This window comes from Penicillium hordei (genome assembly GCF_028827395.1).
Source record: "Penicillium hordei strain IBT 12815 chromosome Unknown utg000003l_segment0_segment0, whole genome shotgun sequence".
Classification (NCBI taxonomy): domain Eukaryota; kingdom Fungi; phylum Ascomycota; class Eurotiomycetes; order Eurotiales; family Aspergillaceae; genus Penicillium; species Penicillium hordei.
In genome coordinates, this window is record NW_026623144.1 from 12,260 (window position 1) to 35,095 (window position 22,836).

A 22,836-nucleotide genomic window follows, 5' to 3' on the forward strand; every position below is an offset into this window, starting at 1 on the left:
AAGTCACCTGGGCCGGAAAGGGACCGGACGAGGGCCCTCGTGTAGAACGTTGAAACAGAAATCCGCCTGAAGGGGCAGCGACATTTAAATATGGAAATGATCGTCCAAGACCTTCCCCCTTTCTCGGTCTTGCGCCGCAGATTATTACCGCTACGTTGTACTTAGTGCTACAGTCCGCACTAGGACTCGGGACAGGGGAATCAAAGGGTTGCAATCAAAAAACATTAATCTATGGATGATGTGTGTCCACTCTACAGTAAGCCTCGGGAAAACTGCCATGGGAGAGATACCTTCACACCCAGTTTCTTGGCCGCCGTGAGCACCCATTCGGGCTCACGCAAAAATTGACGGGCCATTAACACGGCATCGGCCTGAGGCTTAGGGCCAGACAGCATTGCCTCGGTCGCCTGTGTCTCTTCTTCTGCGCCCTGAACAATATCGCGAGCGGACTCGGCCTCTGTAATAAAGCCAACAGCTCCAACCAGCGTAGTATGGTTAGCGGCGTGAATTTCTTGTCGAATTTGGCCAGCGAGATCAATCTGATAGTTCGTATGAAGCTCAATCCGTTGGCTTTTGTGATTACCGCCCGAACTGACATCCAAGAAGTCAATCCCCAGGTCTGGTAACAATTTGGCAAGTTGAATTGAGGATGGCATGTCCCAGCTTCCGGTTCCTACTGCGGCAGTTTGGTTCTCGAGCCAATCCGTCGCACTGATACGAAGAAACAAGGGCATTCCACTTGGCACGACGGCACGGATTGCAGTAGCCACCTCGCATAAGAACCGAGTTCGGTTCTCAAAACTGCCACCGTATTTGTCCGTTCGTCGATTGGTAACGGGGCTGAGGAATTGATGAAGCAGGTATCCGTGGGCACCATGGATCTCGATTACATCCACTCCTGCCTGTGCAGCAAGCTCTGCACTTCTTGCAAATGCCTGGACAAGTTCTTCAACCTCGGCCGTTTCAAGCTCGCGAGGGGGCCAGAATTGATCACCGGGTGCCCAAATTTGCTCTTCCCCGCCAGAGGGGCCAACCACATTTGATGGCCAGCCACCAACACTTTCATCAGCTTTGATGCCGCGTTGCTTCGCTTGGGCTGCGAGCCAGGGTGCCACTGTGCTAGCCTTCCGGCCGGCGTGGGCAAGCTGAATGCCGATTTTGGCCCCTTGACTATGAGCGAAATCCACCACGCGGCGGAGCCCTTTGAACTGTTCGGAGTCTGTCCCGTCCTGCCAAAGGCCTGAATCATTGGGCGAAATCCGACCATTGGGCTGAACGGATGTAGCTTCAATGAATATTAGACCGGCACCCTTTGTAGCCAAATGACCGAGATGCGCGATGTGAAAATCTGTGAGAGCGCCTACAGCCGGAGAAGTCGGGTCTGATTCAGTGGAGTACGTGCACATAGGCGCCACGATCACGCGATTCTTGAATGTAACATCTCGAATTTGTAAAGGGCGGAACAGCGTCGGGGTGTTGGGGTCCTGTGGGTTTACAGCTGCTCCAGCATTGTTGGCGGGGGTAAAATAAGGTAGACCCTCTGCCTGGTGGATTGGCGGGGAACTCAACGAAGTAGATCCCATTTGTATTTATTGTCTAAAAGATTGAGAATTAATTCAGAGCGATTCACAGACGTAGAGACGAAGAAATGCTCATTTATAAATACACTGGAGAACATCCCATCGGCTGACAAATTGACTGCTTTGGAATCCTAGAAGTCGCCACTTATCGGAGACAATGCCGAACAGCCGATGTCGGGACTTCCAATCGTCACAGGGGTTCAACTGATGACATTGAATAGGTATAGTATATATTGGCTGTTGGGCAAAAGGCTACATTATACAATAACACGGGACTGACAAATGCACCGAATTGAGACCCTATAACATAAAATGCATAAAATGACCAACTCTAGTTCTGACTGTAACTACCCCAAGGCTCACGATTACGGGCGACTAACTGTGCCACCAGATGATAGTATCCAATGAGAGATTTGTGTCCAGGTGGTACACGATCCACTAATAATCGTTCACCATGCAAGAAATGAGCTTATACAGGAATTCAATAAGGATCTACCCAACCACCCGTTCCATCTCGGCATCCTTTGCAAAGACTTGGAATCCTAGCATACCCTGGTCGAAAATAATTGACATATTTTTGCCATTCTTTGGAGTGAGGAGCAATTCTTTTCTTCAATGGATGAATACAACCAGAAAATTCTCCCAGACACTGAGCCGTAAAACATCTGTCAAGGTCGAGAATCCAAAAATGACCGCAACCATAGCGACCTGTATGATCAAGGACTTCTAGCAAGCACATCTATATACCATAGTCAGAAACCATCAGATAATCCTGCAAATAGTTTCACTTGCCTCCAAGTTTTATTTGTCCTTGATTCTATTAGAGGTCCGCGACTTTAAACCCGTGATACTATAATCTCAACACCTGACTGTTGTAAGAGTGTCCTTGCGAGAAGTAATTATAGCATTGGGAAGACCTATATAGAATATTATGCCCTCACTATCGTTTTATTACAGACTATACTAGTTGGACATTCCAACTGATACAAAGAAAGTTGACTGTATGATCTTTGCCTGAAACGTCCTTGCTACATAGTATTCTCAACTAAAGAAAGAAAGGGCACTAGAAGTCTGACTATTGTTTCTTTGAACTGGGATGTCTGAGCTGCTATGAAGATCAACAAAGCCATCCGAAACAACAAAAGACAAGCAGTTGGAGAAGAAGATAAATTCATAAAATAACAGAAGTCTAGAATAAATATGTAATTCCTTTGCAGGTTACACCATTTCTCAATCTCATATGGTTATATATGTATCAACGAAAAATAGCCAATAGCATCAAATCTGCACGTTGCTTGTCCACCCCCCCAAAAAAACATCAACTTCGACATCCCCCTCACTTTCAGGCAGCTAACTACCCTCGCTACTTTTTTGCTTTTCTCTCAGCTTCTGAAAGTTATATTTTTCAATACATCAGCTCTACCCAGCCTCGACTTCACCGAGTCAACAAGTCAACTACCCTTGCTATCTTTGCTTTCCCCCCCCCCCCCACATCGATAATATATCACCATGGTTACAACAGTCTTCACTAATGGCCGTGTCCTCTTTCCCGGCTTGTGGGGTGGCTTTGTCTCTACCCTGGTAATCGAGGACGACCATATCATGCACGTCGGCTGGGACCATGACCAAGCAGTTGTTCGGGTTCAAGCGACAGCATCAACAGTGGACTTGAAAAATCGAATGGTCCTCCCGGGCTTTATTGATGGCCATGTACACGTCCTCAATTTCGGTATGTCGCTGCAGAAACTCGACCTTCTGCCTTGCAAGAACCTCGCAGATATCCAAAATGCCATCACTTCCTACGCAGCGATTCATCCATCCGATCCACGGATTCTGTGCCGAGGCTGGGTCCAGTCGGTTACGGATGGCAACGCTCTTGCAACAGCCTTGGATGACTTAGATCCGCGACCGATCTACATCGAGGCACTGGACCTCCACTCAACGTGGTGCAATAATGCAGCTCTCAAAGAGCTAGAGGCTCACTCGAAATCCGACCCTCCAGGGGGAAAGATTCATCGCTGCCACAACGGGATGCCGTCTGGCTTGCTTGAAGAAGCTGCGCAGTTCGATATCGTCTGGCCATTTTTGGACCGAGTCACGTCCATGGAGAAGAAGGTAGCTGCGATTGATGCTGCGATCAGTGCGCATCAACGTGCTGGGTATACTGGACTCGTGGATATGGCTATGGGAGAGAGTGAGTGGGAGGCATTGAATCACTACAGAAACCAACGTGGTGAACTTCCGATGCATGTGGCAGCACACTGGTTGGTGCCCTACTCAAAATGTGATTCCGACATCTGCGATTATATTGATCGCGCCATTGAGCTTCAACAAACTTTCAACCGCAAAACCTCCCCGGAGTTTTGTATCAATGGCATCAAGCTCCTCTGTGACGGCACTGTGGATGGGTGTACAGCGGGACTACACCAGCCGTATGGCAGATTTTCCAACATTGTCGATCCCATATGGCCTGTTGATGCCCTTGCAGCAGCTATTCGCCGCGCTACCGATGCCGACCTGCAGTGCGCCATTCACGCAATCGGGGATCGAACAGTGCAACAGGCTATTGACTGTTTATCGCAGATTCAGAACCTGCCAGCCTGTCGTCATCGTATTGAACACCTAGAGATAACAACTCGCAAAGACGCGAGAAGGCTTGGCCAACTGGGGATAGTGGCCTCAGTCCAACCTGTTCACCTAGACCCAGCGACCTTTGACGGATGGCCGGAGATGCTTGGGATTCAGCGTTGCAAGCGAGCTTTCGCGTACCAAGACTTCGTCGATGCCGGTGCTCATTTGGCCTTTGGGACCGATGCCCCCACTGCGGGGCATCACGCACTGTCGAATCTTTACATTGCTACTACTCGGCGGTCATCTATCGATCCCTCCTTGCAAGGTACCGTCAACCCTGAATTCACAGTTTCCCTCGCGACAGCTGTCTCAGCAGCTACTGCGGGGGCTGCGTATGCGTCCTTTTCAGACTCGTGGACAGGGAGTCTACTTCCGGGATTAAGTGCCAATTTTGTTGTATTGGATATGATCTGGGACCCGGAATCTCTGTTAGAAGCTCGGGTGTGTCAAACCTGGTATAAGGGAAAGAAAGTGTTTGATGAAGAGGCGGGTGGGCTGTGATTTGAGGACTCTCTCCTTTCGAAGAACAATATTAAAACAGCACTGGAGAAACAATGAAACAACATCCCTTGTGGGTGGTCACATATGTAAAATGTCCCTGTTTAAAAAATACTCTGCTTCCGCTATTGTACAGTCAAATCTCACACGCCAACGGTCTCTCGATGGATTATACGACACTTCCAACTCAAACACTTGCGTCCTCAATATGAATGGCTGTGCTCATTCCTTTTCCATTCTCCATTCTCTCCGATCTTGTCCATCTCCAGATTTGTAGCAGTGGCAATGTCTTCTCCAAAAAATTTTGTTATCTCTTCCAGAAGCATTGATCGTGTCTCGACGTAAAGGAAATAGATGACGACCACTTCCACCATCAACAAACAGGAGAGAAGATGGAATAGCGCTAGTGTGTTGTCAACAGTGATTGGATTGACATATTGATTGAAGAAGAACGTGATATACATCGCGAACTCCATGATCGTATATCCTTTGGCTCGCATGGCGTATGGAAGAATATCCGTGGCATGACTTACCATCAAACCGGACCTACTCCATGTCAGCAATCATAGTGGCCAATTCACCATGGCAAACGCACTTCAGATTGTAAAATAGATGGTATATGAAGATCATACCCAGCAGTCCGGACCCAAGTGCTGAGTTCGCATGGTCATAATACTTTACTGACAGGATTGTCCACGCCACAAAAGCGACCATCATGCCCCCATTTATCAACAAAGAAGCTGAAGAAAAAATTGATGGTGAGACTGAAATTCCCTCTCTACAAAGACGAGCACCGATTCTTGACAATTGGATACGACTTCCACTCCCAACACGTCATTTCGAACGAACTGAATCAAGCAAAGTCATTCTCGCAAAGCGACACTCAAGGTATGGAATCCCAGAATTTCATTTCTTTCAAAATTGGCTACACCAAGACTTCTCTGCAATTCTTCTTCCGGATGGGTGAAGCAGACTGGCATGATTTGGCGACAGTTGACACGGCCATCATGACGGATTACGATTTTAGGGGCCCCGTCATTGGGATTTTTGCCATTGGGGAGGATATTGCGGTGGAATTTGGAGACTTTCAAGTCGATATTGTGTAAGGTCCACCGAAGGGTTCATCCGACAAGTATCATCAAGTCGATAAGCTCAAAATGGGGATTCATGTTGATTTTGTCCTTTTCTAAATGCTTCCAGGCTTGAGCTTCCGCAAATCTTCTGCTGTCCAATCGGTTACTAGCATGTGGCCGGGTTCGTGGGCAAAGACTAGGCCTTCAATTTTGTCACTTGCTGCTTCAACGGCAATTTGTGGTGTAACTCCACAAGCCTAGAATGAAGTCAGATCAATACATCCATGTTGTCATGTGACTGTGTAGAACTTACCCAAAACACAGGAACTTCTCCATCCTCGAATGTTTGCGGTTCTCCAAATTCCGGCTTTGCCACATCAAGAATTCCGAGTTGTTTTGCACCATCCCATCCCCAGGCGACAGGCTCTCCATGTGTCGACAGATAGGCCCGGGTTATCCCCCTCACTCTCTCGATATGCTCCGGGCGATACGGTCGCATGGATACAATACAGTGGCCGCCAGTGAATATTCCAGCGGGTAGCAGGGGAATGTTTGATCGGAACATTGCAACTATAGTGCCAGACTTTTGGTGACGCGGTGGCAACCCTGCCGCCGTTAGGGCATCCTCAAATGAGAACGAGCACCCGATCAAAAAGCCCACATGATCCTTGGTCCATACATCGGACAAGTCACGACGACTCTCAATGCACTTCCCGCCCGAGTATACTCGATATTTGGGGAAATCTGTCCGAATATCAAAATCTTCGGACCGAATACACTCTGCCGGTCGGACGGCACTTGGGTTCCCAGGAACAGCGGTCATTCCCAGCAGGGGACAAGGAACTGGGTTACGCAAACACAAATCATGGAAATCTGCGGCATATTTTGAGGGAAGTACCAGAAGATTTGCTTGTAAGTATCCCGGTGCAACACCTGCGGTATTGGTGAGTTGATTATAACGACAGCGCAGTCGTGCCTCTTGGGAGGTGATATTGTTCATATTGTCCTGCTCTAATTTGTTTAAATTTTTTGTTTGGCAAGGTAACAAGTTAAACACCCTATTAATATTCTCCTACCTATTTTCCTATCGTATTAGTACATTAACTTCATATCATAACATAGTATCTACCCCTATAAGATAACCTCGGTTATCAATCGGGGTCCACATACCGATGTGTCTGGGGAAAAGGTTGGGGAAAACCCCACAGAGAGATAATAACCTTGGAACCAGATAACCCACCAGATGATAAGCACAAAATAGGCCTATCGACTTGCCTCTTCGGGTTAGGATCGGTACGGATCAACGGATTGGCTTGCATTAGTGGTGGATATCCCCTGGACCACTGTTATCATTGGCCAATATTCGCTCTTTCTCATATGCTTTGACCCTTGCTTTTCGCCCGTCAAATTTCTTAACTTCCGTCTCTTATCACTGCCATCGGCCCGATGGATCCACTCACACTTGACTTGTATCGCTGTGGAAGATACGAAGATAGGCCATGTCACTATGATCCACTATGTATGAAAACACTCTTTAAGTCAATTAGTTCTTTTAACAATCTTGATATTTTGCTACAACCTCATCGCAGCCATGTCACATGATACCGTTCACGATACCCCTTTAGAGCTTAAAGATTCCCTAAAACAGGAGGATGTCGAAGAAGCAAACTATGCCGTCGCCGGCGAGTCTTTAGATGTGGTGCTGGATCCAAAGAAAGAGGCAAAATTGCTCGCCAAGTTGGATGCTGCCTTTGTACCCATCATCATGTTGACCTATCTCACTTGTTTCCTGGACAGATCGAGTATCGGTGAGTTTTATTGAATCTCCATGAAAAGGAGCACGAACTCATAATGTTCAGGGAATGTCAAGGTTGCCAATATGCCCGAGGATATCAATGCCTCACCAGAAGAGTTTTCAACCGCTGTCTCCATCTTCTATGTAACTTATGTTCTTTTCGAAGCACCATGGGCCGTCATGATGAAGAAGTTGACACCTCGCAATATCCTGACGGGGCTCTGTATCGTTTGGTCTCTGACCACCATCTTCACCGGATTTATCCAGTCGGTAGGCTCTCTCTATGCCACTCGTCTTATCTTGGGTGTTTGCGAAGCTGGGCTGTTCCCTTGTCTCAATCTCTACCTGACCATGGTCTATCGTCGAGAGGAGCAAGCAAAGCGTGTTTCCTACTTAATGAGTTGCGCTGCCATCTCGGGGGCTGTGGGTGGTCTCTTGGCCTACGGGCTCTTGCAAATGGACGGGGTTGGTGGCAAAGCAGGATGGAGGTACGCTTTCCTTTATCCTTAAAACAGTCATCGTTGCTTACCGTATCCCTTTCAAGATGGGTCTATATCATTGAAGGCCTGTTCAGCATCATCTGTGCACTTCTCATTTGGTTCGGCTTGCCAAACAACCCGGCCGACGCCTACTTCCTCACCGAAGAGGAGAAATGGATGATGCAGGTACGGAACGAGCAGCGTCGCAAGTACATGGGAGGCGAAGAGTTTAGCTGGGAAGAGATGCGCATCGCAATCAGAGATCCCAAGTTGATGTTCAGCAGTGTCATCCAGTTCTGTCAGGATATTCTCTTGTATGGGTTCAGCACGTTCCTGCCCACTATCTTGGGTGGCATGGGCTATGACTCCCTAATGAGCAACGTCTTGACTGTCCCAGTCTATGTCTGGGCTGCAATGATCTTTATTGCAATTGCTTGGTGCTCAGACAGATACTCCAAATTTGCATCGGTGTGTATAACCCGTTACGATATCCAATGAATCGTTCCTCGCTAACCTTTTCACAGTACATCTTCGCGGCCAATATCTTCGGGGTTGTGGGTTACATTATACTTCTCACGGTAGACAATACTTCCGTCCTATATTTTGGCACTTTCCTCATCGGCATCACCACCTACACGTCCGTTGGTCTCAACGTCGCCTGGCTGAATGTGAACATAGCTCCACAATACCGTCGTGCACTCGCGATTGGCCTCCAGCAGACAATCGGAAATTGTGCTGGTATAGTTGCCGGGCAGGTGTATCGCACATCACCCTATGTGTTGGGTAACTCCTTTTCCTTGGGGTCCCTGGTGGTAGCCCAACTAACAGTAACTGGTTATGGTCTCTACTTGCGGCGGGAGAACAAGGTGAAGGAGGAAATTATCAGTGGTGAAAGGGAAGAGACTCGACGAGTTCGGACGGGTGATGGAGAATTGGAATTCAAATATATCTACTAGATCAGCGTTGATGTTGGCAACGTAGAACCAGGAAGAAATAAAATCCCGGGAGGAATTCACGCTCTCACAGACCCAAAGACAACCTTGGATATTGTCAAATTTAATCTCTACCACCTATTTTGCTCAAAATCGCATAGATAACTGCACGGTAGATGTTGTACATAATCAGAAGAAGTCTTTCATCACGCCTGACAATTCTTCGCCGTAATCAAACACAAACCCCCCGTCGGGCATCTGCTGGTAAGGTCCTCCATCTGCCACAGGGCCAGTTCCCATTCCCATTATTTGATCCTCCACATTTCCCACGGCTTCGAACCACTCCATCAACTCTTGTGTCATTTGTTCCCCGTCCTGCGTTGTCCGACTCTGGGTGCTGGCAGATTGGGGCAATGCGGGAGAGGTGTTCACATTCAAAGGTTCACCTTCATCCCCCGCTTCGATGTCAAGGCGCTTTTTCTGGATCCCGAGGCCTAATTGAGGACCAAGCTTACGGAGGCTTCGAATAGATTTCCATAATCGGCGAGAGATATAAGACTGGGCTGAGACTCCTTTGACCAGCTCCAGAGCCCAGTAAAACTCCTCCTTACATGACCCACTGAATTGTTTCGGGGCCTGGGCTACTGCCAGGAACAAAGCTGCAAGGGCTGAGACGAGGAACCAATTAAATGCCACCTGCTGTAAATGGTAGATGTCCGATGTATCGTTCAAGCGGGTAATGAAGCGAATTGTATCTTTGGCAATTTCCACCACGGTCTCGGACTCGCCTGGATATCGCATGACATGTGCTGAAGTATGAAGGACGGGACGGTGAATGAGCAGACGTAGCTGATTAGCACGAAGATAAAGCAGGGCACGCAGTCTGCGCAGGCTCCGTGAGCCTTCCGTGGCAGTCTCAGACTTTGCAGAACTCGAATGATCGAGTCGCAACGAGTCTGGAATAGCATGCACCCAACGTAACACCTGCCAATCCAAATAGTTCATTTCCTCCTTTTTGATTTCGTTCGTGTTGTTAAATGCTGATATGAACTTCCATACCTTCGCTGCGATCCGGCTGTACCGAATCATCATGCGCAGATAGGGTGTATTCTCGGCGGGCTCTGGCAGGCAAGGATCAATATCTGTATCTTCCAGGGCAAACGGCATGCCAGTCCCAAAGCTCCAGCGCATATCCAGAATGTATATAGACCAGAAGAGTCGCAGAACACGATCCTTCCCCACAGCTATGATGGCCGGTTGGCTCAGAGTCTCCCGTCGATGAAGACCTTTTTCGAGGCACATACGCTCAACAATACCAACGGTACGCCACGCCAAAATTTCCTCGTCGATTTGAAAATAGAACATTGACTATTTATAGAATCAGCACGTCGAGCATTCATGTTTTATCAGGCATAACGAACCACGAGAGTCAAAAATACAATGTTCTTGATTTTGGGCGGACCCCAGACACAATTGTCCTGAACTTCTCGTACACTGTCAAAAAGAGCAATAGCCTGTTCACTTCGACCACTGGCTTCGGCTGTCAATGCACACGCAAACACTACACATAGAATATGGACGTCTTCACGAGCCAGTCCATTGTGTCCATCAGGCTGGCGGGTCGGACCAAGGGCACGGTTCGTTGGGCCGTAGAGAAGATGAACCTGGTCCAAAATCTCGGTAAGCTCCAGAACCGGGTACATAATGCCCATTTCCTCCTCGTAGACGTGGCAAAGGCGAAGTGCCTCGGCTTCAGGTAAAATCCAAAGTGGATCGAGGGTCTGGCGCGTTCCAATTTTCTCATTTGGAGCCGATGGTGATGCCAGCGGTGAAGGTTCTTGGGTCATATCGCCCTCGTCACCAGCCTCGGCACGCTCCACAATCCCGCGTTGCTGCAGACTAGATTTCGCGAGGTCGAAGCTGAAGGCCGATGTCGTCGGGCCTTGGAATGACGTTTCTCTAGCTGTTGAAAGTCTCCTCGGTGAACGCTGGGCAGGGAGCTGTCCATATGTGCCGGTAGTAGAAGCACTTCCAGGAGAATGTTCGCTGCTGGCTATTGACCGAATGCTAGCAGACAGCTGGGTAATCTGGTCCTGCACTCCCCTCATTTGGTCAAAAAGCCGCTTGAAGTTGCTTTAAATGCAAAATTAGTTCATGTCCAAACGCACCGAGCTGGGGTGGGCATTACTCTTCGGTGGGACTGTCTCGAGAGTTCTCGACGTAAATGCACTCAATATTCTGGCGTCCGCACCGCTGACAGGGTAATTGGCCATTGCATTTGATTTTGCGACGTTTACATCCATTGCTTCATGATTTTGTTAGCACTCGATCTCGAATAGCATCGTTTTTTTCTTTTCCTTTTTTTTTTTTTTCAAACTGACCAGGCTTTGGCGATGTATTTGCGGCGTTTCTTCGGGCGATCATCATTTGTATCGTTCACCGTTAGGTTATCCCAGCTATCCGGAACAGGATACATCTGCAGAGTATTCATCATCCCAAACGTTGTAATTTAGTGCGATCGGATATCAGGTCAAGTCGATGAAACTGGGTGAAGGGTGAATGAAGAAGAGTGTGGAGTCGAGAGAAAATGCGGGGCAATTCCGTACCAGAAGACTCGGGGTACTCGAGTTATACCCCTGGGCAAAAAAGATGACTGAGAAAGTATCCAAAGAATCAAGAGATATTACGAGATTCAAGGTTTCTACGATATACTCAAATGATCACCCCGAACTCCTGTCAATTCGGTTTCCTAAAGGCATACGGAGAGACTTAGAGAGGCCAAAGTCGGCGTCTATATAGGTCTGTATCTATATATCAACACTTCATCTTTATTTTCATTTTCACTCATTTTAGTACATACATTACATACATGGCCTCGGGTGAATAGAGGAAATATCATGAAATAAAACTTTAAAAGTCCAAAATAATCTCCTCTTATAGATCCTTGGTGCGTTCATCGCTCTCGGCGATCCACTGCTCAAGCTTCTTAGGGTCGCGTGCGCTAAAGCCGACCTTGAATGGCTTTGGCTCGGTTGTCAAGGCTGTGGGAATCAAATTGCACTCGATTGCATTAAGAATTGGTCGGTCGGCCGCCTCCTTCGCCGTGTGCATATGGAAAGCAGTGATGAGACGGATAAAGGCAGTGAACAGCTCACGATTGGCGAGATGTGAGCCTGCACACATCCGTGATCCCGCTCCATATGCATAGTGTGGAGTGCCTGTGCCCTCATTGGCCGCCAAATAACGCTCCGGGATGAATTTATCGGCATGCTTGAAGTGATCTTCGTCATAATCGGCAGCCCAGGCATTCTAGAGATTTCTGTTAGCAAACTCCGAAGAGGACAGAAGCAAGGAGCAACATACCATGAAGAAAGTCGTGCCAGCAGGGATTGTGGCTCCATTCCACTGGATATCCTTGGTGCTCTCGCGCGGCAGACAAATAGGGATGACCGTCCAGAACCGCAGGATCTCCTTGACCAATGCAGTCACATAAGGCACCTTCTCCTCTACCAAGCATTTCTCCCAAGCATCCCCGTTCGGGTAAACCTCCATGATCGCATCATAGGCCTTTTTCTGAATTCTTTGGCCGTCTTCGGATGCCAGATAAGCAATTCCCATAATCAAGTTACCCGGCACAGTGTCAAGACCAGCCGACACCATGGTCAAACAAATCGATTTCACCTCGGCTATACGATAGATGAGTACTCATTTCGACATGTACGGGATCATTTGTAACTCACCATCGTTCAGCTTAGCCTCGGGATCCTTCAAGATATTTCCAGTGATGCAAGGCTTATCGGTGCCCTTGGCGATCCGATCCTTGAGCATATCGAGCAAGTAGGTCAGATATTTATCACGGCGACCCCGGAAGTCTGCAGCCTCATTGTTCATCTTGGGGAAGATGCGTAATATGGGAATGTAATCCTGCCAGTTGTTCGAAGTGCTACGGAAGTTGGATACACCACGTTCCACGTCCACAATTTCATGTAGCAGTGTATCATCCACGTTGCCCTCGATGCGGAAACCATAGTTCAGAGTCAAACTGGTGTTGAGGGCGAAGCGCTGGAAATATGCAGTGGGATTCACGTCACGTTTCCCATTCTGGCTGTCCCGATACAGCTCTTTAATGCTGGAATTGGATTCGAGATCGATGATGGGCATATACGATTGCACCGCCGGTCGATTCAGCGCAGTGGCAGCAGCCTTGCGACGGCTCTTGCAGGAATCATCCCACGGGGAAGTTCCGATCGTGAACCCCTGTGAGCTGGAGACGACGCTGTGGAAGGTGTGGAAAGTTGGGCGGGAGATCAGAGCGGACGAGTCCTTAATCCACAATTGACGGACGGATTCAAAGCTGTTGGCAAACACGATGCGCTATGAGAGTATTAAATTAGAAATTCAATTCTGTACATAGACATCTTCGATTCCAAAGCGAAACATTTACCTTGTTTCCCATGCGCACTTGGAAAACAGGGCCAAATTTCTTTGCCCATTTCCCCGTGACTGTTGCATGTTGATCTCCTAACTGCAAGAGGTTGCCAAATATGGGTATGCCAGGGATTTCCGGGATGCCTTTAATCTTGGGGATATCGGTGCGGTTGAAATAACGAATGATGAAATAAACCACCGTGCCGATGGCGATTGCAAGTGTTTGAATTGCCATGATCAAGTAGAATTGACAAGTTTGACAAGTTGACAAGTTGACAAGGATTGTAGAATTTTGTGACTAGGTGGGAGACGGCGGCGCATGCACCTCTTATAACCCCTCTACTTCTCAGGGTTCTTCTGTTTAGCTCGGCTACGGCATATTTCCGAGTTTAGAGACTCATATGATTCTAGAAAGAAAGCTGTCGGTGACATGACATAACACCTAGCCAGTCATAAGTGACAGAATCAGCAAAAGCATTTCCCCATACCTCTGAACTATTCACCAAGTCGAGATGGTCTCCACTGCGCATTGACGGAACGTTCATTCCGCCCCTTGTTAGCGACTTCCCCGCGGAACCATCACACTTGAATTCCCGCTAATAACAGGATGATAGGATGATAGGATGATAGGATGGTAGGTAGGATACTTGAAAATGCATTCGATTGATATCCTAAAGTAGGATATCATATATGGACAATTTTGAAGGGGTAAGCGTGAAGACCAACTCGAGCCTCATATATGAAATATATACATATATATACATACACTCATGGATATATAGTGTAGCTAAACATCTAAATACTACATGTACATATGTATGTAGTTAACTAGAAGAATGTAACTAGTTAGTTAGTTATAGCACAACACAACTGACAGCTACCTCGACACCTAATCACCAAGGCATCAATCAGGTGACCATACGCGTCGGTCTCACTGTACAATATATCCATGGATCCACGGGTAGCTTCACTTCTTCACTTCGGTGTACGGCGGATTGATGTCTTCCCATCCATTTCTTCCGCTTGCCTCCTCTCCGGCGTCCCCTTCACCCATTTTACGTCCGCGACGCCCAAGCCTGGAACCGGAACGTGAAATCCTTTCCACTAGAGGCCAACGCTTAGTGAACCTTTTACCTTCTCGCACATCTAGCCTTGCCTTGCATGACCTCGATGATGATACATCTGAAAGGCAACTTATTCTTCGACGCGGATCGTTGTTGATTGGACACAGCAATCCTCGATATGAATGGTACTATCTCTCTCCCTTCTGACGCAATTCCAGTCCTAACCCGCGTCGCAGGCAACGCTACTACAAATCACCTGAGTCACTAAGAGATCTCCCAAAGGCAATGTTGGTTTAAGGCTCATCTCAATGAACTAGGGACTGACTCCCAAAATAGTCGGAAATATCATGAACGAAACAATGGACTGATCTCCCAATATCTTTACATTGACCGACTACTGGACTCTTCCCTACCCCATAACCTGATCGAGGATTACAACGGATGCAATAACCATGTTTCTGGAAACGGAATTCTTCAACCACCCTCGCTGGAAGATAATCAAGCCGAGGCACCAGAACCCAATCCTAAGATTGGAAGGATCAAACGCACCCCACATAATCTTTATCGGATTCCCGATGAGACAACACCCTTGGTCCAATCTCCCGAGGCAGAAAATGGCCCATTAGATCCATTCCCTGATCTTGAATCGCATGGCGGGATGGCCCCAGATGACGAGGAGCGCGTCGTCAACCTGGCTATTCGCATCAATTTTGTCGCCAACGTTGCTCTCCTAGCCTCCAAGATCGCTATCATGGCAATGACCAGCTCCATGTCTATGCTAGCCGGTCTAGTTGATGGGGTTTTGGACTTTCTCAGCACAGTGATTGTCTGGGTGACCACCATTATGATCCGCCGACAAGATCGCAACCGGTATCCTATTAGCCGACGGCGATTAGAGCCCATTAGTGTGTTAATCTTCTCGGTGATCATGGTGACTTCCTTTTTCCAGGTAGCACTGTCGTCTATCAAACAATTGCTTGGAGATGACCGTACGGTTGTTGAGCTATCTATACCATCTATCGCATTGATGGGTGGTACTGTTTTGGTTAAGCTGCTCTGCTGGATCTGGTGCCGGTTGATTCCTAGCCCTAGCGTCCAAGCCTTGGCCCAGGATGCCATGACTGACGTTGTTTTCAACACGTTTAGCATCATCTTCCCACTAAGTAAGTCTTAATTCTTGTTTCTTATTCCTGTTCGCTACTAGGGCACCACCTAACTGGCAACGATCGCAGTTGGTACTGTTGCAAATATCTGGTACTTAGATCCCCTGGGTGGCCTGATCCTCTCCTTTTACATAATGTGGAACTGGGGTCAGACGGCTACCGAATACATCCAGCGGTTGACAGGTGCAGCTGCCTCTCCCGACGATCATAGCATTTTGCTGTATATGACCATGCGGTTCTCCAGAGTGATTCACAAAATTCAGGATTTGAAAGCCTACTACGCAAGTGACAAGCTGAACGTTGAGGTTGACCTTGTTGTGGATGAAAAGATCAGTTTACGGGACAGTCATGACGTTGGCGAGAGTTTGCAGTACATCATCGAGAGTGTGCCGACAGTCGACCGTGCTTTCGTGCATTTGGACTATGACGAGTGGAACCTGCCCAGCCATATGAATCAGATGGAGCGGTAACACATGTCGGATGAGGGCACCACGCCATTTTTTCACTTAGGCACTGTAGATATTAAGTTAACATTACAAACTTGTACAGATTCATTACATCAAGGTTTGACACATAAAATCATTCATCTAGTTATACATATAAACCATGATCAATTGAATATCCTCGCTGGCAAAGACGCCAGGACGCTAAACAAGAGAAAGAAACACAAAGACGACAAATTAATGTACAACCGAACCCATTAGGGTCTTACACTCCACATGAAGTTCATTCCAATCAATCGAGCCCGGGACCCTAGCGAGGAGGTTGCGAAGGCGGCGGTAGCCCGCCTTGAGCCGACCCATGGCTGTAGACACGGTGATGTGTCGGGGTGGAGACAGTGTCACCAAGCGATCCTGCGGGTCGTTGGTGGAGCGGTGGTATCGACCCAGGGGCGGATGACTGGGGAGCATAACTGCCCATGGTGCCTCCGCTGATGGAGGGGTGTAGACCCGATGGTGGAGTGTATGAACGACCGAGGCTCGCCAGCGATGCCATTGACCGGCCAGCCTGGGACTGGGGAGGAGGAGTGTTGTGCCCGTACTGCGAAGGGGCATTGGGTAAATTGACGGGTGTTGAGCGATGGGATTGCGGCTGATGTGACCCACTGACCATTGTTTGCACATGTTGTTGATAGCTGTGTTGTTGGACTGGATTTGGCGTTACGGACTGACGCGGATGCATACCATACAGGCTAGCCGAAGACTGCGCTGGTGTTGGTGGGTCTTGTCGCGATCCATATGCCATACTAGAACGCGGGCCAGGTGACGCTTGTCGGTAGGAAGTCGGTTGCGAGGCCATATCTCGGGAGCCAGAGGTCATGTGTGGTTGAGCAGAGGCTTGGGAGAAAACGTTGGGATAAGCCGATCGTTGAGAGGTATTTGTTGGCGGGGGAGTCGGTGCTGGGGATGGCGCGGGAAGATTTGTCAAGGAAGATTGGCTCGGGGTTGCCGCGTAAGATGAATAGGAACCCTGACGGCCGCGTTGCTGCTGCTGTGGTGGCAGGGATTGGGCTTGAGGCTGCGGTGGAGTTTGTTGCGCCCGTGGGTCAAACCGTGCCATCCAGTCATTGTTGGCCGACGTGCCCGAGCCACCATGAGGGGGCCCATAGCCAGGATACTCTGAGTAGCGAGACGATGGCTGATATTGGGTTTGCTGGGCGTAACTAGAAGGCTTTTGCGGCATACCTGACATAATACTGTCTTCATGGCGAGGGGCTCCGCTCGCCTGGTATACAGGCCTTGGATTTATGCCTGGGGTTGCGCCAGTGGCAGATGGAGCCTGCTCGCCGGCAAATCTTTTGCGCGGCTGAGGCTCTTCAGGCTCATCATTGAGGATACTCATGATGTTAGACCGTTTGGCAGGCACCTGACGAGTTGCGTCTGGGGCAGGAGTAGCACTCGGGCGAGGAACATCCTTCACTGGCGACAACCCAGGGCGAGGGGACTGGGCTAGACCCATGGGTTGACCCGCGAGCGAGTAATAGGGTCTTTGGGCAAAGGGATCGCGGTGAACAGACGAGATTTCAAGTTCCGGTCTAAGCTGCTGGGTTGGCGAGCCTGGGGGCTGTGTTAAGCTGGGGTGGCGTGAGTGGGTCGATGAAAGGAGAGAAGTTGGCTGCTGTGTGGGCATGTAGGCCTGTGCGGACAAAGGTTCCATTCGTGTCATATCCGGTGGCATGGAGCCAGGATGGCGCGAGGAAATCGGTAGTTCTTGCGCACGAGAAGTGGCATGGGGCAGTGCCGAAGAGTCTCGTCTTTCCTCTGTAAAATACCCAAGGCGTGGGCCCCCTTGGATGCGGTGGGATGGTCCTCCCTGCGCGCGAATCGCGCGAGTCGACTCTTCAATTAGGGTTGCGGTAGAGGGCACTGGTGAAGCAGCAGAAGCTTGTGCGAGTGGCTGGTAGCGACCGACATTCCGGTCCTTGTCGGACGGAGGTCGTCCATGCAGGGACATAGGCTGCGGTGAGAGGCCAACAGGCTTGCCTTTAGGGAATCGTATTTCATCGATCTCGGTCATAGGATCCCCATGAGGGGCAAGTGGACGAGGAATAATAGAAGATGGAGTTGCCTCGTATCGTCGCTTTGGCGCAACACTTGGGACAGGAAGCGGTCCTGTGGCTTCACCGCGAGCCTTTTTCCCCTCTGCATCCGTCGCAATCAACTCAAAGTCTTTCTGGCCCGAGTCGAGGCGGCGTTGATAGAAGTTTTTGACCTGTTTCATACACGTTAGCCGGCTAGTCGCCAAAAGCAAACATGAGACATTGGGAAATGCAGGGAGGGTAAAAGAAAACATGGGAGAAAAAGACCTAATACATACCATCACCGTTGTCTTAGTCTTCATCCAGGCCGAGATACCCTCAAAATCACGACCAAAATGCCCCAGCAAGGCTGGGAAATCGCGCTGCTCCGGCACAGACCAGTAACTCGTTGGTTGCAAGGAGCCATACCCCGTCTCAAGCTGTTTAGCTGCCAGAGGCGGTTCAACTTCAGTAGACTCAAAGACATAAACTCCTTCTTTCGCTCGCCCGCGTCCCACCCTACCTCGTGGCATTGGCGGTAAGGATTCTTTTTCGGAACGCTCTCGTTCCCTGGCCTCATACCCTTCCAAGATATGATCTGGGGCTAATTCCATCTCGCTTCCAGGAGGAAGTGGTGCTGGCGGTACAATCGGAGGCAGGTCACCCTGGGGCATTGCGACCTGGGCCTTCGGATCCGGTTGAGTAGTGGTCTTCACACGCCGTCCACCGCGAGTGCCTCCGCCCCGTCCGCCACGCCGAGTCGATGATCTTTCCACTGGTTCACTGTCCTTGCTAGGCTGCCCCCGACGGCCAACTGGCGCGCTCTCAGCCTCGGTGGAATCCCCGAAAGTGGGCGCGGCTGCACGGCGTGGACGACCGGTGTCTGTAACAGCTGGCGGCTCCTCCTCGCCAACAAAGTCAGGTTTCACCACACCCAAGTCTGCGATGAGGGCGTTGGACTTCGGTCGTGGACCCTTTCGAGTCCCCTTGCCCCGCTTACTCCAGCGTTGGTTGAGCTTGGCCTTGTACTTAATCTCCTCCTTGGTGAGGTAATAGTGCACGATACACTGCTGGAAATTTCGACCAGGCAAAGATTCGGCAATCTTGCCCCACCGTTTTGGATGGGCCATGAAGGCATCTGTAAAGATGATATGCTCCTCTGGGGTGAAGTCATTAGGGGGCGGCACAAAGCCGAAAACATCCAGAGCCCTATTGCACTCAATGGTGTTGTTCACATCTTTGTAGATGCGAGCCTTTACCTCCCGCGGTTCGAGCATATTCGGAATGACTGCTTCACGGCCCAAATCGGGCCGAGCAGTAGCCATCTTGATTCGTCGACGTTCAAGCTCTTCTTGAGCGGAGATTTCGGAGGCTTTCAAAGCATTGAGAAAATCGAGCTCGCTATTTCCTTTGTATCGACGACCTTCGCGGCCTTCTGGCATGGGCGCCGGGGTAGTTGGAACCGTGGACACTGGGAGAGAAGCTGGACCAGGGGTCACGGACTTTTTGTCCTTCATACGATCGAGCTCCCAAATAGCCATTCGCCAAAGCTTGTAGTGAGACACATACTCATCCCTAAGGAGTGCGTTTTTTCTGAAAGCTTCCGCTTGGACCTTTGAAAGTTCTGTGCTGAACGTGTCTCTGAGATGATTTTGGGTTGCAATGTTCTCATGGTATACACGCATATCTGAGATGGGCGTTGGAGGACCCGAGCGCAAGAATGGAAGACTTTCAACAGTAACCTCATCATGAGGTATCACGGGGGGGATGATAGTTTCAACAATTGGCTCTGGTTCGCGCTCGGGGAGTGTGGAAGCAAAAGAGACCACTCGTTCAGTGCTTGGACGATTGGCTAACTCTTCATCCTCTACTGAAGACGAGGGATCCACTGGTCGATCTAACACTTGTTCGGCGAGGGGTTGAGGGGGATGCTCAACCGTCTGTTCGTTGGCTACCGTGCCAAGTAGCTGGATTTTAATCAAAAGAGCGACGATAGCCGAATCTTCCAAAGGTGATGGAGGCAATTCTGCTCGGAGTGATTCCATATCCTTTTCGAAGATCCGCTTTCTTTCATCAAGATACTCCTGGGTGAAAACAATATTCTCCCCATCTTCCTCGTCACTTGAACCTTCGAAGACTGGTATCAAGGCAGGTTTATCAGTGCCGCTCTGCTCAGAGAGTTCATTGACATCGCTTGTTTGAATGTCGACAGCCGATAAACTACGCCGGAGTGGGAGGTTCAATGATGGGGAAACAGGAGAGGGTTCTCTCGCAGGTTCATGGGGGAGAATTTCGCCATTCTCAGGCTCGTCTATATCAGGTGGTAATAGAGAGCGCGTGGCCTCATTGGCAGGGGAAACGCCTTCGCTCTCATCAATAGACTCTTGTTTCGGCGGTGCATTCGGAAGAGAAGGTGTGCGGCCGTAGCCAGGTCGAACCCATTGCTTACTACCTTTACGGCCACGCGGAGAGGGATCCTTCCATTGCAACGCTCGAGGGCCAGTTGGAATGTTAGACGATTTCATTCGAGGTGACATCGAGGGCTCACGGGATAATGCGCGTGGGGCGGGCGGTGGAATTCGTGCGAAAGTGGGGGAAGACGTGAGTGAGTTCGACCTCCCGGCCCCAAATCCTTCGTTCGGCCCTACCCCAGGGTCTGGTCGAGTCATTGCAGCTGGAGCAGTGGGTGGTGATACATCAGGGAAATTGATAGACGGTTTAGAAAGGCGGGAAGGCACAACTTGCTGTTTTCCAGCCTCCCGCGGTCCTTCAAGGCGGCTGCGAGGCTCAAGTGGCTGTGCGATCTCGGTCCTTTCTGCCTTGGGTCCTGTAGGAGGGTGGGCTGGCTGGCGTTGCGGGACTTCATAGCGGTCTCTCTCTGTGGGGAAAGTAGAAATTGGCTCTGTACGTTGGTCTGAAGAATCTTTATTTGCGGAGGCATTCGTGATGGTGGTAGTCACCGAGCCAAAGGCAGGTACCTGGGGGGCGGCTGGAGGTGGTGAGTTCCGAATGATAGATCCAGGGCTCTTCATAGCATCAGGGCGGACGGGGTCCAGTCGGGGAGCATCCGGTCGAGCATCAGGGTGAGGAGCATCCAGTCGAGGAGCATCCAGTCGAGGAGCATCCAGTCGAGGAGCATCCAGTCGAGGAGCATCCAGTCGAGGAGCATCCAGTCGAGGAGCATCCAGTCGAGGAGCATCCAGTCGAGGAGCATCCAGTCGAGGAGCATCCAGTCGAGGAGCATCCAGTCGAGGAGCATCCAGTCGAGGAGCATCCAGTCGAGGAGCATCCGGTTGAGGAGCGTCCGGTCGAGGAGCATCCGGTCGAGGAGCATCCGGTCGAGGAGCATCCGGTCGAGGAGCATCCGGTCGAGGAGCATCCGGTCGAGGAGCATCCGGTCGAGCATCAGGGTGAGGAGCATCCAGTCGAGGCGCACTACGGCGAACGGCATCCAGCCGAGGAGAATCCGGTCGAACATCAGGGCGAATAGCCTCCGGTCGATTAGCACTACTTCGAACAGCGACAGGATCGTTTCGCTCGGTATCTCGCGTAGGTTCCAGAGCCGCAGTGCTGGGAATGGTTGAAGGTTTCCGACCATGATCCACTTGGGGATGGTCAGACAGGCGATCTGCTAAGGCGGGTGCAGGTCCAGGGCCGGGAGCTGTAGGAGGATGTGAGGAAGTGGTTGAACCGCTGGCTGCGCGGCTATCCGCACGACTTGGGGGGCGGTCTCGTTTCCAAAAGTCCACTGGGCGATCACGGTCCTCGCGATCAGGTCGTCGGTTGTCCCAATCTTCGCGACGGTCAAAGCGATCTCGACGGTCCAAGTCGCGATCTAATTCTCGATCTCGATCTCTCGGGCGTGGAAGGTCTCGGTCACGATCTCGGTCCATCATCCGATCGCGATCTAATACACGATCCCGGTCCATGTCTCGATCTCTATCGCGATCCACCATCCGATCACGTCCACGCCACGGTTCGCGGGATCGACTGCGGCGACGGAAAAGATCACGATCATCGAGGAAAGGTGGACGACCACGACCGCGACCTCCTTCCCAATCTCCGCGACCGCGCCCTCGCATGCCTCCACGGTGTATATGGCTACCATTGGGAGGAGGACCCTCTGGGCCCCCCGAAGATGCGGATATGATACTATCCCTCGAGTTGCGTCGCATCCGAACCAGATCAAAATCGCGGCCGGGGGGCTCCCTTATCTCCCGAAAGTCGCGTGTCGGTGATCTTGAGCGGCCTCGGCCAAAGCCAATCCGATTGTCTCGGGGGTCGAAATCACGATCGCGGCGAACCCAGTCCCGGTCCATATCTCGGCGAAAGGCTGGGCCATCGCGGTTATCTCGAAAATCACGATCTCGGTCGCGGTCTCGTAGGTCTCGGTCACGAAAGTCACCACGGCCATAACCCCTACCACGACCACCAAAATGGCCACCACGAGGGGAATCAACAAGAGCCCGAGGACCACGCGGTGGATCTCTACCAAATGGTGCAGGTCCGTCGTCAGGACCACGAGGACCGACCGGGGGGCGACGGTCTCCAAATCGCTGCGGAGAACGGTCACGGGAATTGAACCCGGACGATGGGGGGAATCGGGAGGACATTATCGCGTCATGCTATCATGAAGCTATGGACTGGTTAGCGCTCCAGCACGTTCAATGTACAG

General features: G+C 50.3%; 9 protein-coding genes across 9 annotated transcripts; 4 read left to right on the forward strand and 5 right to left on the reverse strand.

Moving 5' to 3' along the window:
- Positions 1–251: 251 nt before the first annotated feature.
- On the reverse strand, positions 252–1,583 carry N7537_005255 (NADH:flavin oxidoreductase/NADH oxidase; the record flags this gene model as incomplete). The annotated part of the gene is made up of 1 exon (XM_056896312.1): positions 252–1,583. The coding sequence occupies one exon, from the start codon at positions 1,581–1,583 to the stop codon at positions 252–254; it is 1,332 nt and encodes a 443-aa protein (XP_056752097.1).
- A 1,506-nt stretch (positions 1,584–3,089) lies between these two features.
- Positions 3,090–4,712, forward strand: N7537_005256 (amidohydrolase; the record flags this gene model as incomplete). Its single annotated transcript, XM_056896313.1, has 1 exon — positions 3,090–4,712. One exon carries the CDS (start codon positions 3,090–3,092, stop codon positions 4,710–4,712), a length of 1,623 nt encoding a protein of 540 aa, XP_056752098.1.
- Positions 4,713–5,464: 752 nt separating this feature from the next.
- On the forward strand, positions 5,465–5,815 carry N7537_005257 (Concanavalin A-like lectin/glucanase subgroup; the record flags this gene model as incomplete). The annotated part of the gene is made up of 1 exon (XM_056896314.1): positions 5,465–5,815. The coding sequence occupies one exon, from the start codon at positions 5,465–5,467 to the stop codon at positions 5,813–5,815; it is 351 nt and encodes a 116-aa protein (XP_056752099.1).
- Positions 5,816–5,895: 80 nt separating this feature from the next.
- N7537_005258 (DUF1445 domain protein) lies at positions 5,896–6,782 on the reverse strand (the record flags this gene model as incomplete). The annotated part of the gene is made up of 2 exons (XM_056896315.1): positions 5,896–6,039; positions 6,096–6,782. 2 exons carry the CDS (start codon positions 6,780–6,782, stop codon positions 5,896–5,898), a joined length of 831 nt encoding a protein of 276 aa, XP_056752100.1.
- A 591-nt stretch (positions 6,783–7,373) lies between these two features.
- N7537_005259 (uncharacterized protein) lies at positions 7,374–9,012 on the forward strand (the record flags this gene model as incomplete). Its single annotated transcript, XM_056896316.1, has 4 exons — positions 7,374–7,590; positions 7,642–8,065; positions 8,122–8,524; positions 8,581–9,012. The coding sequence occupies 4 exons, from the start codon at positions 7,374–7,376 to the stop codon at positions 9,010–9,012; spliced, it is 1,476 nt and encodes a 491-aa protein (XP_056752101.1).
- Positions 9,013–9,177: 165 nt separating this feature from the next.
- N7537_005260 (putative C6 transcription factor) lies at positions 9,178–11,479 on the reverse strand (the record flags this gene model as incomplete). Its single annotated transcript, XM_056896317.1, has 4 exons — positions 9,178–10,356; positions 10,410–11,121; positions 11,177–11,293; positions 11,370–11,479. The coding sequence occupies 4 exons, from the start codon at positions 11,477–11,479 to the stop codon at positions 9,178–9,180; spliced, it is 2,118 nt and encodes a 705-aa protein (XP_056752102.1).
- A 443-nt stretch (positions 11,480–11,922) lies between these two features.
- N7537_005261 (cytochrome P450) lies at positions 11,923–13,651 on the reverse strand (the record flags this gene model as incomplete). Its single annotated transcript, XM_056896318.1, has 4 exons — positions 11,923–12,297; positions 12,352–12,674; positions 12,729–13,362; positions 13,433–13,651. The coding sequence occupies 4 exons, from the start codon at positions 13,649–13,651 to the stop codon at positions 11,923–11,925; spliced, it is 1,551 nt and encodes a 516-aa protein (XP_056752103.1).
- Positions 13,652–14,658: 1,007 nt separating this feature from the next.
- On the forward strand, positions 14,659–16,113 carry N7537_005262 (cation diffusion facilitator family transporter; the record flags this gene model as incomplete). The annotated part of the gene is made up of 3 exons (XM_056896319.1): positions 14,659–14,665; positions 14,798–15,643; positions 15,713–16,113. The coding sequence occupies 3 exons, from the start codon at positions 14,659–14,661 to the stop codon at positions 16,111–16,113; spliced, it is 1,254 nt and encodes a 417-aa protein (XP_056752104.1).
- A 283-nt stretch (positions 16,114–16,396) lies between these two features.
- On the reverse strand, positions 16,397–22,774 carry N7537_005263 (MYB DNA-binding domain protein; the record flags this gene model as incomplete). The annotated part of the gene is made up of 2 exons (XM_056896320.1): positions 16,397–18,355; positions 18,461–22,774. 2 exons carry the CDS (start codon positions 22,772–22,774, stop codon positions 16,397–16,399), a joined length of 6,273 nt encoding a protein of 2,090 aa, XP_056752105.1.
- Between the last annotated feature and the right edge of the window lie 62 nt (positions 22,775–22,836).